General features: G+C 49.8%; 1 protein-coding gene and 1 non-coding gene across 2 annotated transcripts in view; one reads left to right on the top strand and one right to left on the bottom strand.

The window, feature by feature from the left end:
- The window catches only part of ITFG1 (integrin alpha FG-GAP repeat containing 1), a 122,302-nt gene extending 111,375 nt beyond the window's left edge, over positions 1–10,927 (top strand). The window contains exons 15-18 of the mRNA XM_066243157.1: positions 4,573–4,697; positions 5,491–5,573; positions 8,076–8,193; positions 10,710–10,927. Of these exons, the coding sequence (XP_066099254.1) occupies positions 4,573–4,697; positions 5,491–5,573; positions 8,076–8,193; positions 10,710–10,769 (386 nt within the window). The 3' untranslated portion in view covers positions 10,770–10,927. The remainder of the gene's footprint in view (positions 1–4,572; positions 4,698–5,490; positions 5,574–8,075; positions 8,194–10,709) is intronic.
- Positions 8,778–8,853, bottom strand: TRNAA-UGC (transfer RNA alanine (anticodon UGC)). The gene has a single exon. It is a non-coding gene; the product is annotated as a tRNA-Ala (tRNA).
- Positions 10,928–13,165: the final 2,238 nt, after the last annotated feature.

Below are 13,165 nucleotides of genomic sequence, written 5' to 3'. Positions count from 1 at the left end.
CAGTTTGCCATTGTCAGTATTGCAGATTCTCCTCCCAGAGAAACAAAGTGTCCCCTGATAGACTCATATCGTTTCTTACACGTGTGTTACATAACTTTTTTTTCTTTTTTTTTTTATTTTTTTTTTTATTTTTCTGAAGCTGGAAACGGGGAGAGACAGTCAGACAGACTCCCGCATGCGCCTGACCGGGATCCACCCGGCACGCCCACCAGGGGCGATGCTCTGCCCACCAGGGGGCGATGCTCTGCCCCTCCGGGGCGTCGCTCTGCCGTGACCAGAGCCACTCTAGCGCCTGGGGCAGCAGCCAAGGAGCCATCCCCAGCGCCTGGGCCATCTTTGCTCCAATGGAGCCTTGGCTGTGGGAGGGGAAGAGAGAGACAGAGAGGAAGGAGGGGGGAGTGGAGAAGCAAATGGGCGCTTCTCCTATGTGCCCTGACAGGGAATCGAACCCGGGTCCCCCGCACGCCAGGCCAACGCTCTACCGCTGAGCCAACCGGCCAGGGCCGTGTGTTACATAATTTAACACACATGCCATGTGGCACAAAACCATGATGTTCCCTTGAACTCTCTGGAATGAACCAGAGAACCTGAGCTCCCCGTGCGGGTCCAGGGCCAGCCCACATCCAGAGCACAGCTTTTCCATGCTCGGGCCCCGAGTGGATATAGTTGGGTTAAAGATCGAAGAGCAACAAGGAAAACCAGCCTCATCGCCCAGAAGACGTGCTCAGACAGCCCAGGCTCCAGGTGTAGAATGGGGACATCACAGAGGTACCCCACAGCCCTAAAGCACGGCCCTAGTGCCTGGATCTACAAAACCAGCAAATGCCACACTAGCCGGAATGACTCTATAGAACATTTGCAGATGCCCACCCAGATCAGGTCCTCAGACCCCACATGTACACATGTCCAAACGAGAAAAGGAAGGAACGCTGGCCTGGGAGAGGTCTCCTCTGTGCCATCAGGAGTCCTTTTTATAGAGCAGGAAGACAAAACTCACACTGTTTTCACCCGGAAAGGGGCTTGAGGTGATGATGAAGGGTGTGGGATTTGAAATGAGGCTGCCAGAGCCCGCGCCCAGCTCCCCCACGTAGTGGTGTGTGGTGGGCCAGCCCGCGGAGCCTCGGTCTCCCAGCGAGAATGCGGAGATAGAGCACCTGCCCCCACACGGTTACTGTTAACGGGCTGAAACAATGTGGAAGGAGCGCTCATCAGTCGTGAGCTGTTACTTCCTTCGCTGCTTCACAGAGGTGTTGTGTTTCCTGTCTGCTCCGTCCTCTGGGGTTCCTCATCACCCCTTTAATTGGTGTCAGTGCAGATTGTTTCAGACTGTCACCGTGAGAAGAACAAATACTTCTCAGGACAGGTTTTCTCTCCCAAGAAGAGGCATGTTTTTTCTCTATAAAGTTACATAAAACACCAGGTTGTTTGAATATGTCCTTTTATCTCCTTTTTAAAGAGCTGATATTCTCCCTCAAGCCAGGGTTGTAAATAGGAGAGATGCTCCTGTTATAAGGCAGAGATTAGCAGAGTGGATTATAAAATCAGACCCAACCGGCTGCTGTCTACAAGAGACACACTTTAGATTCAGGGATACAAATAAGTCAAAAGTCAAAGATGAGGAAGATAATACCATGCAAAGAATAACCAAAAGAAAGCTGGAGTGCCTATTTTAACATCAGATTGTCACTAGAGATAAAGAAGGACATTCTTTTTAATTTATTGATTTGAGAGAGAGAGAGAGGATGGAGAGAGAGAAACACTGATTTGTTGTTTCACTTATTCATGCATTCATTGGCTAATTCTTGTATGTGCCCTGACTGGGGACCAAACCCACAATCTTGGTGTATCGTAACAATGCTCTAACCAATTGAGCTACCTAGCCAGGGTCAAAAAGGATGTTTTTTTGTTTGTTTGTTTGTTTTTTCTTTTTCTGAAGCTGGAAACGGGGAGAGACAGTCAGACAGACTCCCGCATGCGCCCGTCCAGGATCCACCCGGCACGCCCACCAGGGGCGACGCTCTGCCCACCAGGGGGCGATGCTCTGCCCCTCCAGGACATTGCTCTGCCGCAACCAGAGCCACTCTAGCGCCTGGGGCAGAGGCCAAGGAGCCATCCCCAGCACCCGGGCCATCTTTGCTCCAATGGAGCCTTGGCTGCGGGAGGGGAAGAGAGAGACAGAGAGGAAGGAGTGGGGGTGGTGAAGCAAATGGGTGCTTCTCCTATGTGCCCTGGCCGGGAATCGAACCCGGGTCCCCCGCACGCCAGGCCGACGCTCTACCGCTGAGCCAACCGGCCAGGGCAAAAAGGATGTTTTATATTATTAAAAAGACCAATCCAGTGGATGTCCTGGGTTTGATTCCCCAGTCAGGGCACACATGAGAAGCGACCATCTGCTACTCTCCCCCTCCCTCTCCCTTTTCTCTCTTCTCTTCCCACAGCCAGTGCCTCAGTTGGTCCAAACATCAGCCCCGGGTGCTGAATATAGCTTGGTTGATTCGAGCATCAGCCCCAAACAGATGTTGCTGGGTAGACCCAGGTCAGGACACGTGTGGAAGCCTGTCTATCTTCCCTCCTCACACTTTAACAAAGTAGAAAGAAAAATATCAATCCATAAGGAAGATATAACAACTATAAAGACATATGTATCTAACAACAGAACCCTCCCCCCAAAAGATAGGAAGAACTGAAGAGAGGAATTGATCAGTCAACACTAAATGATTGGAGACTTCATACCCCACCTTCAATAACGGATCAAACAACTAGGCAGAAGATGAACAGGGAAGAGAAAATGACTGTCAACCACCGAACCCTAGCAGACACGCGCAGAGCACTCCACCAACGAGAGCCCGCATTCCTCTCACGCACACACGGACACTGTCTAGGACGGACTGGACCGCACAGCGAGTCATAAAACAAGCCTTGGCCCTGGCCGATTGGCTCAGCGGTAGAGCATCGGCCTAGCGTGCGGAGGACCTGGGTTCGATTCCCGGCCAGGGCACACAGGAGAAGTGCCCATTTGCTTCTCCACCCCTCCGCCACGCTTTCCTCTCTGTCTCTCTCTTCCCCTCCCGCAGCCAAGGCTCCATTGGAGCAAAGATGGCCCAGGCGCTGGGGATGGCTCTGTGGCCTCTGCCTCAGGCGCTAGAGTGGCTCTGGTCGCAACAGAGCGACGCCCTGGAGGGGCAGAGCATCGCCCCCTGGTGGGCAGAGCGTTGCCCCTGGTGGGCGTGCCGGGTGGATCCCGGTCGGGCGCATGCGGGAGTCTGTCTGACTGTCTCTCCCTGTTTCCAGCTTAAGAAAAATGAAAAAAAAAAAAAAAAAAAAACAAGCCTCACTAGCGTCACGAGGACTGAAGTCATCCCACGCATGCTCCCCAGCTACATCTGGATGATGTTAGAAATAAATGATTTGTAAACTCACACGTATGTGAATATTTGAAAACACACTCCTAAAAAAAAAAACCAAAAAACCAATGGGTCAAAGAAGAAAGAAATCAGAAGGGAAGCTGTCCCTCAGGTGAGCGGGAACAATCACAACATAGCAGACGGCGTGGGACGCCGCGGACACGGCCTCAGAGGGAACTGTGGCCTCACGTGCCCATCGGGAAAACTGAGCAGTCCGAACTCAACACTCCACCCTTCCACCTTAAGACGATGGAAAAGCAAGCCAAACCCGCAAAGCAAGCTGATGGCCAGAAATGAGTGGGAACAGCAAAACGCAAAAGAAAACCAATGGGACCAAAAGATGGGGTTTTTAAAGATTAACAACATTTATAAACCGTTAGCTAGACCGGCCGAGAAAAAGAAGAAACTCAAATCACTAAGATACAAAACAGAAGAGGAGACCACGCCCACCACCTTAGGGACGTAGGAGAGGAGCCGCGTAAGTGGCCAGGGCGCACGCGGGGAGACGCTCACCGCCCTTCACCATCAGAGAAATGAGAAGCCACTTCCCAGCCGTGACAGTGGCTGGGCTCAGACAGACGGACACTGAAGAGGCGCACAGGCCAGGGGAGATCGGAGCCCTCCTATGTTCCTGGTGGGAAGCGGAATGGCTGGGGCCCCCTTGGACAACGTGAGCCCACACCAACGCTTGTACGCCGAGTGTCCACAGCAGCGTTCTGCACACACGGAGCACACAGCGTGGCTGCGTTTATGCGAGTCTCCGGGACAGGCCTGTCTGCAGAGAAGGGTGCATGGTTGCCGACAGCTGGCCAGGTAGAGGTTAGAAACCGGAGTGACTGCCGATGGGCATGGGTTTCTTCTGGGGGCAGTGAAAATGTTCTAAACCTGGATGTGGGTGGTTATGGACCAACAACTTTCTGAATGTACTCAAAACCAGTTAACCGTGCACTTTAAATGAGTGACGTGGATGGTACGTGAACAGTATCTCAGTAAAGCTGTTTTCTTTAAAAAGTAAATTGTTAATGAACCAGACATTTCCTTTCACATTTTATCCTTAAAGAACACGTTCTAGCCCTTGGATTGTTAACATTTGTTGTTTCAATATTTGATGAGAGCAACATTTCCAATGATGTCTTTTTTTTGCTTTTTTCTTTTCTTATAAATCCAGCTGGACAGCTCAGCCAGTCGGCACACTTGGCGCTCCAGCTCCCGTACAACGTGCTTGGTTTAGGTCGAAGTGCAAATTTTCTCGATCACCTTTATGTTGGCATTCCCCGTCCGTCTGGAGAGAAGGTGAGTAAAAACATATTTTGTTTACAAATCATCTATGTTTTCATATTCACTATTCAAACACTTCAATTGAATCGAATTGCAATAATTCGTGTATTTTTATTCTCTTTAAAGAACTAAAAAAAAAATGGACTGGTAGTAAGCTCTCTAAACTTATCCTACGTAGAGCACTTTATAATTTGGAGAGACAGTTTTATACTACCTCTCCTGCAAACCTCATGTCTGCCTATCCCTCCTTCCTGCTTTTCTCACTCTAACATCTCATGTTGTAGTCTGGCCAGGTAGCTCCGCTGGCTAGAGTGTTGTCATCCCAGCACACCAAGGTTGCAGGTTTGATCCCCGGTGAGGGCTCACGCAAGGAGCAACCAATGAATGCACAGCTAAGTGGAACAACAAACACATGCTTCCCTTTCTGTCTCTCTCAAATCAATTTTTTAAAAATTTAACATACTGTTTTATTTGCTTATTGTCAGACTCACCTCAACTTTGAGCTCCAAGCTGTGTTTGCATGTCGCGCTCTGAACAGTGACTGCTACGTGAGAGTATTCAGTAAACATGTGTTGAGTTAATGAACCCATGAGATGGAACTAGACTCCTTCCCTGAAAAGACAGAAAGTATTTTGCCATCAGGACACGGGCGTCCTATTTGGGGTTTAGCATATGTAAATTTAGCTTAATCCTTAATCTGTGCCCAGGATTTCAATTAATCAAAAGAGCACTTCTCTTTTCCTCATTTATTTGGAATAATTGTTTTAAAGTGTACTCGATGTTAAGTGTCCTTAAATTCCCTTTCCAGTCTATACGGAAGCAAGAGTGGACAGCCATCATTCCCAATTCCCAGCTGATCGTCATTCCCTTCCCCCACAACGTTCCTCGGAGGTAATGTCCCCACCGGCCCTGAGCCTGGGAATCCCAGAGGTCACAGCTTGTTAAAGCCCTCCCCCTCCTTTCCCCCTCCCCCTCCTTTCCCCCTCCCCCTCCTTCCCCCCTCCCCCTCCTTTCCCCCTCCCCCTCCTTCCCCCCTCCCCCTCCTTTCCCCCCTCCCCCTCCTTTCCCCCCTCCCCCTCCTTTCCCCCCTCCCCCTCCCCTCCTCCCCCCCCTCCTCCCCCTCCTCCATGCTACCACAAGCGCACCCTCAGCCTCCTCACAGGAAACCCTCCATCACAAGACAGGCCCACACGAAAGTTTCCTGACATTTTTCATGAACAAATTAAATCATATTAGAAAAGCAGCAGGTTAACTAATGGGGCATTTATTCGTGTTCCGCTTAAATAAATTGGTCTTCCATTTGTTTGCTAGCTGTTAGGTTCTAAAATTTTAGGATGCTAAATATAAAAAATGTAAATATTTGTTAACAAGCATTGATCTTTTTGATAAAAGCTTTCACAGTGATGCCTCCCACAGTAGTCAGGGGCCGGTTTTGGAGTGAGCGGACCTAGGCTAGAGACGCCGGGTCAGGCTGAGACCGGGCGCTAGCCTTCCTCTGCGGCTCCGGGTCTGCCCGTCCGCCCCTGTAGAGTGGGAGACGGCACCCACCTCTGTGGACGAGGCTGAAGGATGCTTAACTCAGAGCCTGGCCCAAGTGAGCTCTCGGGGAGAGGAAGGCCCCTTTGTCCTCATCAGCAGAATATGTTCCTTTCATGATATATAGCGTTGAACTCTAAGTCCTTAATTTATCTCTGTTCATTCTTTTAATTACTAGATTCCATCTTTTTAAAAAAGGAGGTGATATTCACTAACATTTAAATTTTGTTTGGAAGAACATACCATGATGTTTTATTCCTAACATGTTCCAAAGGTTAGTCTGCTGTCAGTATGAAAAATAACAGAGGAGTGGTTGCTGCATCTGTGACTGTGTAACCAGTGGGGTCCTAACTCTTCTCAAAACACAGGCTGCATTGTTCTTTGTTACATTCTGAGGTGGATACAGGCAGTGGTGTTCTAGAAGCAGGCACAGGCCGAGGTCCCAGGGTTGAAAGCATCTGCAGGGTGTCTGTCAGTTCTCTGCACAGAAAATTTGTAACCAAGCTGGGAGGTCTGCCCATGAGTAGGAAGCCGTGTGAACTGTGGGACTTCTGCGTGGTGCAGTGTGGTGACGTGGCACGTCCCCTACGAGGGGGTGCGACCAGCCGTCGTCCGCACTTTCTGCCGGGAGGCACCACACACACCCGCGCACCTGTGTGCAGGGTCTCTGGACGGTGTCCCGAAACCGACAGGAAGACCGCTTTCTTACCAACATTCCCACATTCGTGAGTTTTTAAAGATCGGTTTTAAACGTCACACGACCAAAAACTGACGTGGAAGGGGTTTCTGAAAGCAGGAGGGAGGCCCCGAGAGGAGCCAGCCTCGGCTCGCTAGCAGTGCGCTTCCTGCCTCGCCCTCGAGTCTTTGATGCCTGTCCTAGTCTCTCCCCGGTCTCGACGCTTCCCACGTTTCTCTCGCTCTTTCTGGAGGAACGTTCTTTTCGAATTTATGTCCGTAATAAAAACTGGACTGATTTCAGTCTGAGGTGTATTTTAAGATTTATTGACTGGAGACTAAGTTACAGACCAATAAATTTTAATCACCCCAAAATCAGTCCATCGCTACTTGCCATTCGTCAGAATGGGCTTACATTTATTAAACTTATAAAATGAAAATGTATCCGTTACCTCTTTTCAGGGAGAATAAAAAGTGATTTATGTAGAACCACCTGCAGTCTAGGTAAGATCAACTGCAGTCATAGGCTTCGCGGGGTGTACGTGCTGGGGGCACGGCCGCTTCAGAGGGGGACCAGGTTCTGTTCCCGCTGAGCCCTGCATGTTTCTGGTGACATTAGACGGACTAAATGCGACTTTGCAACGAGTCTCACATCAATGTAGTGACGTCAGCCTCCCCAGGACACAGAAACAACACAAGTTTTGCACAAGCAACCTATCTACACGCACTTGGACCGCTGGTTGTTTTAGCCGCCATAGTAATGTGTGAACAGGGATCCAGAAAGATCTGGAAACCCTGCGGAAATCATGTGGCTTCATGGCTGCAGAGTTCAAGGTTTCAGATGAAGCAGGTTCACCAGATAGGGAAACAATGTCTCATATTGTCCTAAGGACCCTTGATCGATGTGCTTAAGAATGGTCCCCACAGGATTCAAGAAAAATATCGCAGCAGCATCAAAAACTCTGTTCTATTTCCGTTCTCTGAGTAAACCTGAGCTCTGCAGGGTCAATATTCCTAGCCCCGCATAAATGTAATTGCTTTGTTTCCTTTCTAATGAACGGGTGGGGAAATCACGTGACTGAATTACAAGACTCATGAGTAAGCTGTCAGGCTTTCTGGTCCCGAGAGAACTGCAGCTTTGTGTTCCCACGGGAACGGTAATGCCTGTGTTTCCCCGCCCAGCTGGAGCGCCAAGCTGTACCTGACCCCGAGCAACATCGTCCTGCTGACGGCCATCGCGCTGGTCGGCGTGTGCGTGTTCATCCTGGGCATCATCGGCGGCCTGCACTGGCAGGAGAAGGTGCGTGCCCTCGTGGGCCTGGCCGTGGCCGGCGCCTGCTCTGTATAGCCGCGTTCTGAGCTATCTGCCGTGATGAAGGCTTTCTGCCTTTTCAGGTTCTGTCCATGCTGTCATCTTGTAGATGACTGTTTCTTCTGTCTCCTTAAATTACTCTTTATCTTAGCAGTTCATACAAACCGCAGGAGACGACTACTTGTTTTAAAACCTGATCACCCAGAATCACCAGGAATACAGAAAAACTTAACTAGAAACAACTTCATATGGCCTGAAAGAGTAACAATCTTTTTTTTTTTTTTTTTGTAAATTTTCTGAAGTGAGAAGCAGGGAGGCAGAGAGACAGACTCCTGCATGCTCCTGACCAGAATCCACCTGGCATGCCCACCAGGAGGTGATGCTTTGCCCATCTGGGGCATTGCTCTGCTGCAACTAGAGCCATTCTAGCACCTGAGACAGAAGCCATGGAACCATCCTCAGCGCCCAGGCCAACTTTGCTCCAGTGGAGCCTTGGCTGTGGGAGGGGAAGAGAGAGACAGAGAGGAAGGAGAGGGAGAGGGGTAGAGAAGCAGATGGGCACTTCTCCTGTGTGCCCTGGCCGGGAATCGAACCCAGGACTTCCACACGCAGGGCCGACGCTCTACCGCTGAGCCAACTAGCCAGGGCCAAGTAATAATCATTTTTTAAATGCATGCGTCCATGACCTCACTAGAGCCGTGGACACTGCTGTCTGGGGACGGTGGCGCTGGCTCTGAGGAGGCTGAGAGGGCGGCACTGTGCATGTCCCAGGCCGTGGCCCGAGCGGCAAGGCCTGCCACGTGCCAGCAGTCTCCGCACTGAGCCGACTGCTGTGCGTTAGTGAACCCGGCATAATTACAGCAGAACTCCAGAATGGAATTTTTATACAGTGTTAATGAGGACAAAAAGAGGCTATCACAAATTTATTAGCAATTTAGATATAAACTGAAAAGGCTAATTTCTGCTTGTGTGTGAATGTGCAGTACAGACCAGCAGGTTCCAGCGTGTCCTGAAAGGGCTCCCGCGCGTCACAGAAGTCTCTTCTCTTTCTGCACCTGCTCTCTAGATTGTCCTGCCCGTCACAGCTTTCACTACCATCACCGTCAGTTTTCTCTTAGCTGTTCTAACTCATGAAAAAGAATGTTTCTTGTTCTGACACACATTCATAGGTATGTCTCTGCAAAAATATGATAAAATTACATGCTTGGTCCATTTTAAGATGCACTGCGGCGGTAAGACCCGGGTGACCTTACCCGCTCTTGTCCGGAACCAGGAGAGCGCAGTCGGAAGTATCACAGCGCTCTGGGCCTGAATGGAGGGAGTTTACGGGGTCCACTCCTCGGGTGACCCGCTCGCTCACAGGAGAAGTACGGGGCTCCCACGCCAGTGCCTCACGGCTGGGCTGAGGCTCCCGACAGCGCGCCTGCGGCGGCTGGGGCCCCGTCCACGCGTACCAGTGCTCCTCTACCCACGCGGCCTGCCCGGCCCCCTCTTCCTGGCTCCCTGCCGCTCACCTACAACCACAGCTCCGCCCCTGACCAGACTCCCAGCCCTCCCCTCCAGCGTGGGTGACCGTGGGTGACCGTGCCCCAGCCCACTGGCACACACCCTGAATTCTCAATCAGCTGCTCGACCGACACCCCGCCCCCTCCTGCTGGTGCTCCTGCTCAGCGACTTGTCACACCACCTGGTCCCCGGCTTCCTTCACCCCCTTCTTAGTGCACCCATGCCTGCCCGGTCACTCGGCCAGGAGGCCAGCTCGGCCGCGCACCCCGCTGCACACCCCTCAGGTGACCGCCCCCGTCAGCCTCAGTTCTCCAGGGACCCCGCCAGCGCCTCCGCCTTTCTAGCCAGGTGCTTCCGTGGGGCCTGCGATTCTGCGTGGACGTCCGCGCCCCGCCCCCACCGCCCTAACCGCTGACCTTCAGAGCGCCCCTCCCTCACATCCTCTCAGAACACCGGGCACATTCCCCCTCTTCACCCTGAACTTCTGTCTGGCTATTTTTCTTTCTAGGCTGTAAGTTCTTTGAGAACAAAATACAAAACTGAGGGTCTTTTTAATCGCTCAAAATACCAAGCCCAGGACTTGCCTGGTAACAGAGGTCAATAATATCAGCTACGTCAGCAGGTTAACCCCCAGATAATTAATGTACAGGGTGGTTCAATTAACTTAGATTCACTTAGTAATATAAGTGTTAGGAACGGGGCATAAGTAACTGGTGATTCCATCGTTACAGAATCTCATAGTTGCTCCTACTTTCAAATAAATAGTAATAACAAATGAAGCATTTAAGAAACATTTCTTGTTGGTTTTTAAATTCAATTTAGTGGATCAATACTACTATAAAGTTCAAAAATAGTGCATAAGATGATTACAAAAATCACACCGATTCCCTGTTGGTTGCCGAGGGCTTTTTTAAATCAAGCACTTGCATTTTAGAAGTGAGTCTTTTCGTGGCATTTCCTGTCTCTCGTGAACGAGTCTAACATTCCTTCCTTTTCAGAAAGCGGACGACAGAGAGAAACGGCAGGAGGCCCATCGGTTCCACTTCGACGCCATGTGACTTGCCTTCCGTGTTGTACCACGGAGCCACCGTCCACTTGATTAACTGAAACACTAAATCTGGTTTAAAGAAGAAAATGGGATTCCGAGTATTATTTATAAACGATGCACCCTCGGTAATTATTGGAAAGTATTCAAATAAATACAGTCTGAACGCGTCACGGGTCTCTGGTCCGGAGCTTTGTACAGTGACGTGGCCCCTTCCCCGTGCAGGTGTGCTGTGTGTCCCGTTCCTCTGTGGAGTGTGTGCATGTCCTCAGGTGCTGGTGTATTTATAATCTTACTAGAATGATGATGGGAAAAGACTGTAAATAAAACTATTTAAATGAGTAGGGTTTTTTATGTTCCACTTGAACTGGGCTTGCTGCTGCTTCTTCTAATGATGCAAATGACCCTTTTGTGAATGTATCACAGATAAGTTACTGACCTCCACTTCACGGCAGGTCAGGGTCTCTCACCTGCCGGACAGCAACCCGCACAGTGACCAGGAACTCCGGCTTGGGAATCGCAGTCAGCCAGACTGGCCTTAAAGTCCCGGTCCCACCACTCCCAGGCTGTTCAAACAGGTGCCTCACCTGTTCTCAGCTCCCTCGCTTACCGATGGGGCCGGTCCCGGTACTCGGATGAGCCGCTGTGACGGTCAGTGGGACGATGTGTGTAACATGCCCCGCTCAGTGTCTGGCACACAGAGAAAGTGCTTGATAACTGGTCACTGTCGTTACTACTCCTAGGTAATTTATTAAGACCTCTACAACTAATTATCAAAATGTACAGACTCCTGTGCTCGCTTCGGCAGCACATATACTAAAATTGGAACAAAATGTACAGACTCCACAGAATTGTATTTTCAGGCATTAAGAAATCATATTTGGAAATTCTCGGTGGTTGACATCTTATGTAAGGATTTATTACCTGCTCGCATTAACTACAAATATCACAGTACCCCCCAAGAATCCACGTGCCCTAAAGATCTCCGTCTGAACCCTGACCCTTATCACGTGATGGTGAACATTTGCTTTCTTGAAAGGGACGCGTGGGTCACACCTGGGAACGGGCCCCTTCAGTCGCTCTGCTGTCCTCGCAGACTATAGGGTTCCGTCACTGACCTTCCGACGTCAGTGCAGACCTTTGTGGACTCCCCCTGACCCCGCAGCTCCTGTAAGACTTGAATGTGGCTGGGGGGGGGGGACACTTCTCTATCAGCATCAGTGACTGTCCGGTGCGCAGGGGGGCACGCGACAGCTGCGGCACAGGAAGGAAAATGTCCCTGAGAATAATTTATCTTGTTCTTCTGTTACTTTCTTCTTTGCAGTTCACTGAGAATGGCATGTGTGTAAGTGCTTTACTTCGTGTCTAAGCGTGTTAATGGGTCTTCTTAATAAATGGTCTGTATTGAAACAAACTTTTGGTGAGATTGTAAATAATTATTTTGGGGGCATGACGAGGCTTTAGAGGTTATGAGGTCTAAAGCAATTATCAGGACCGTGGGACCCAGGGAAAGTGACTCGTCCGTTGCCACCTTGTAATTTGGGGCCAGACAGGCACCTCCTGCTACACAGTCCTCGGTTAACTCCACCGAACAGTTCCCAGCCCACAACACTGGGCCTATTATATTCAATAGTATCTGGCAACTGATACAGCATGAATTTTAAAACTCACTTGGAGGCAGGGTCTACGAGGAGTGGTGTTACAGGCAGATAAAATGTTAACGACAGCTAACAAATACAACCACGCGGCCTTCTAGTCTGTTCCGTGTCTTGATACTAACCTCCAAATGCAACAGCAGCCTCACCGATGAAGGATCGGTAGGTGCAAAGCACTGAGAACCCACCACAAACACCTCTGGATTAACTTTTGAACACTAGTGGAAAAGGCACAGAACTTTGAGGTTAGACACTTTCTGGATTCAGAGCCTAACTCCCATTGTGTGACTTTTATTAGTCAATCGCTTTGCCTCCTTGAGCTTTGGTGTCTTCACCTTAAGATGGGCAGTGAGTGACACCTCTTGAAAGGACTCTATTGAGTCTTAAGTGGCAAGGAGGCCACAGAAGGTACCTGGTGGGTGTTGGCTCTTCCCTGCCCTCCCACGTCCCACTGCAGTAACAACAACGGCATTTCCTGGCACTCTGCCAAGATCAGCACTTCTGTAATCCTCCTCTTGAGGACTGGAAAGAGTAATTCTTAATAATCATTTTGAAGTTAAAAAATTGTATTTGTCATACCGTTGACCCTTGAACCACAGGTTTGAACTGCAGGGATCTACTTAAATGCAGGTTCCTTTCAATAAATACTGTAAATATAAGTTTCCTTCCTTATGATTTTCCGAATAACATTTTCTTTTCTCTAGCTAACTGTAAGAATTCAGTATATACTATGTGTAACATACAAAATATATGT

Source organism: Saccopteryx bilineata, chromosome 9 (genome assembly GCF_036850765.1).
Source record: "Saccopteryx bilineata isolate mSacBil1 chromosome 9, mSacBil1_pri_phased_curated, whole genome shotgun sequence".
NCBI classification, from domain to species: Eukaryota; Metazoa; Chordata; class Mammalia; order Chiroptera; family Emballonuridae; genus Saccopteryx; species Saccopteryx bilineata.
The sequence above is the reverse complement of the archived record's forward strand: the minus strand, read 5'-3'. Positions and strand labels throughout refer to the sequence as shown.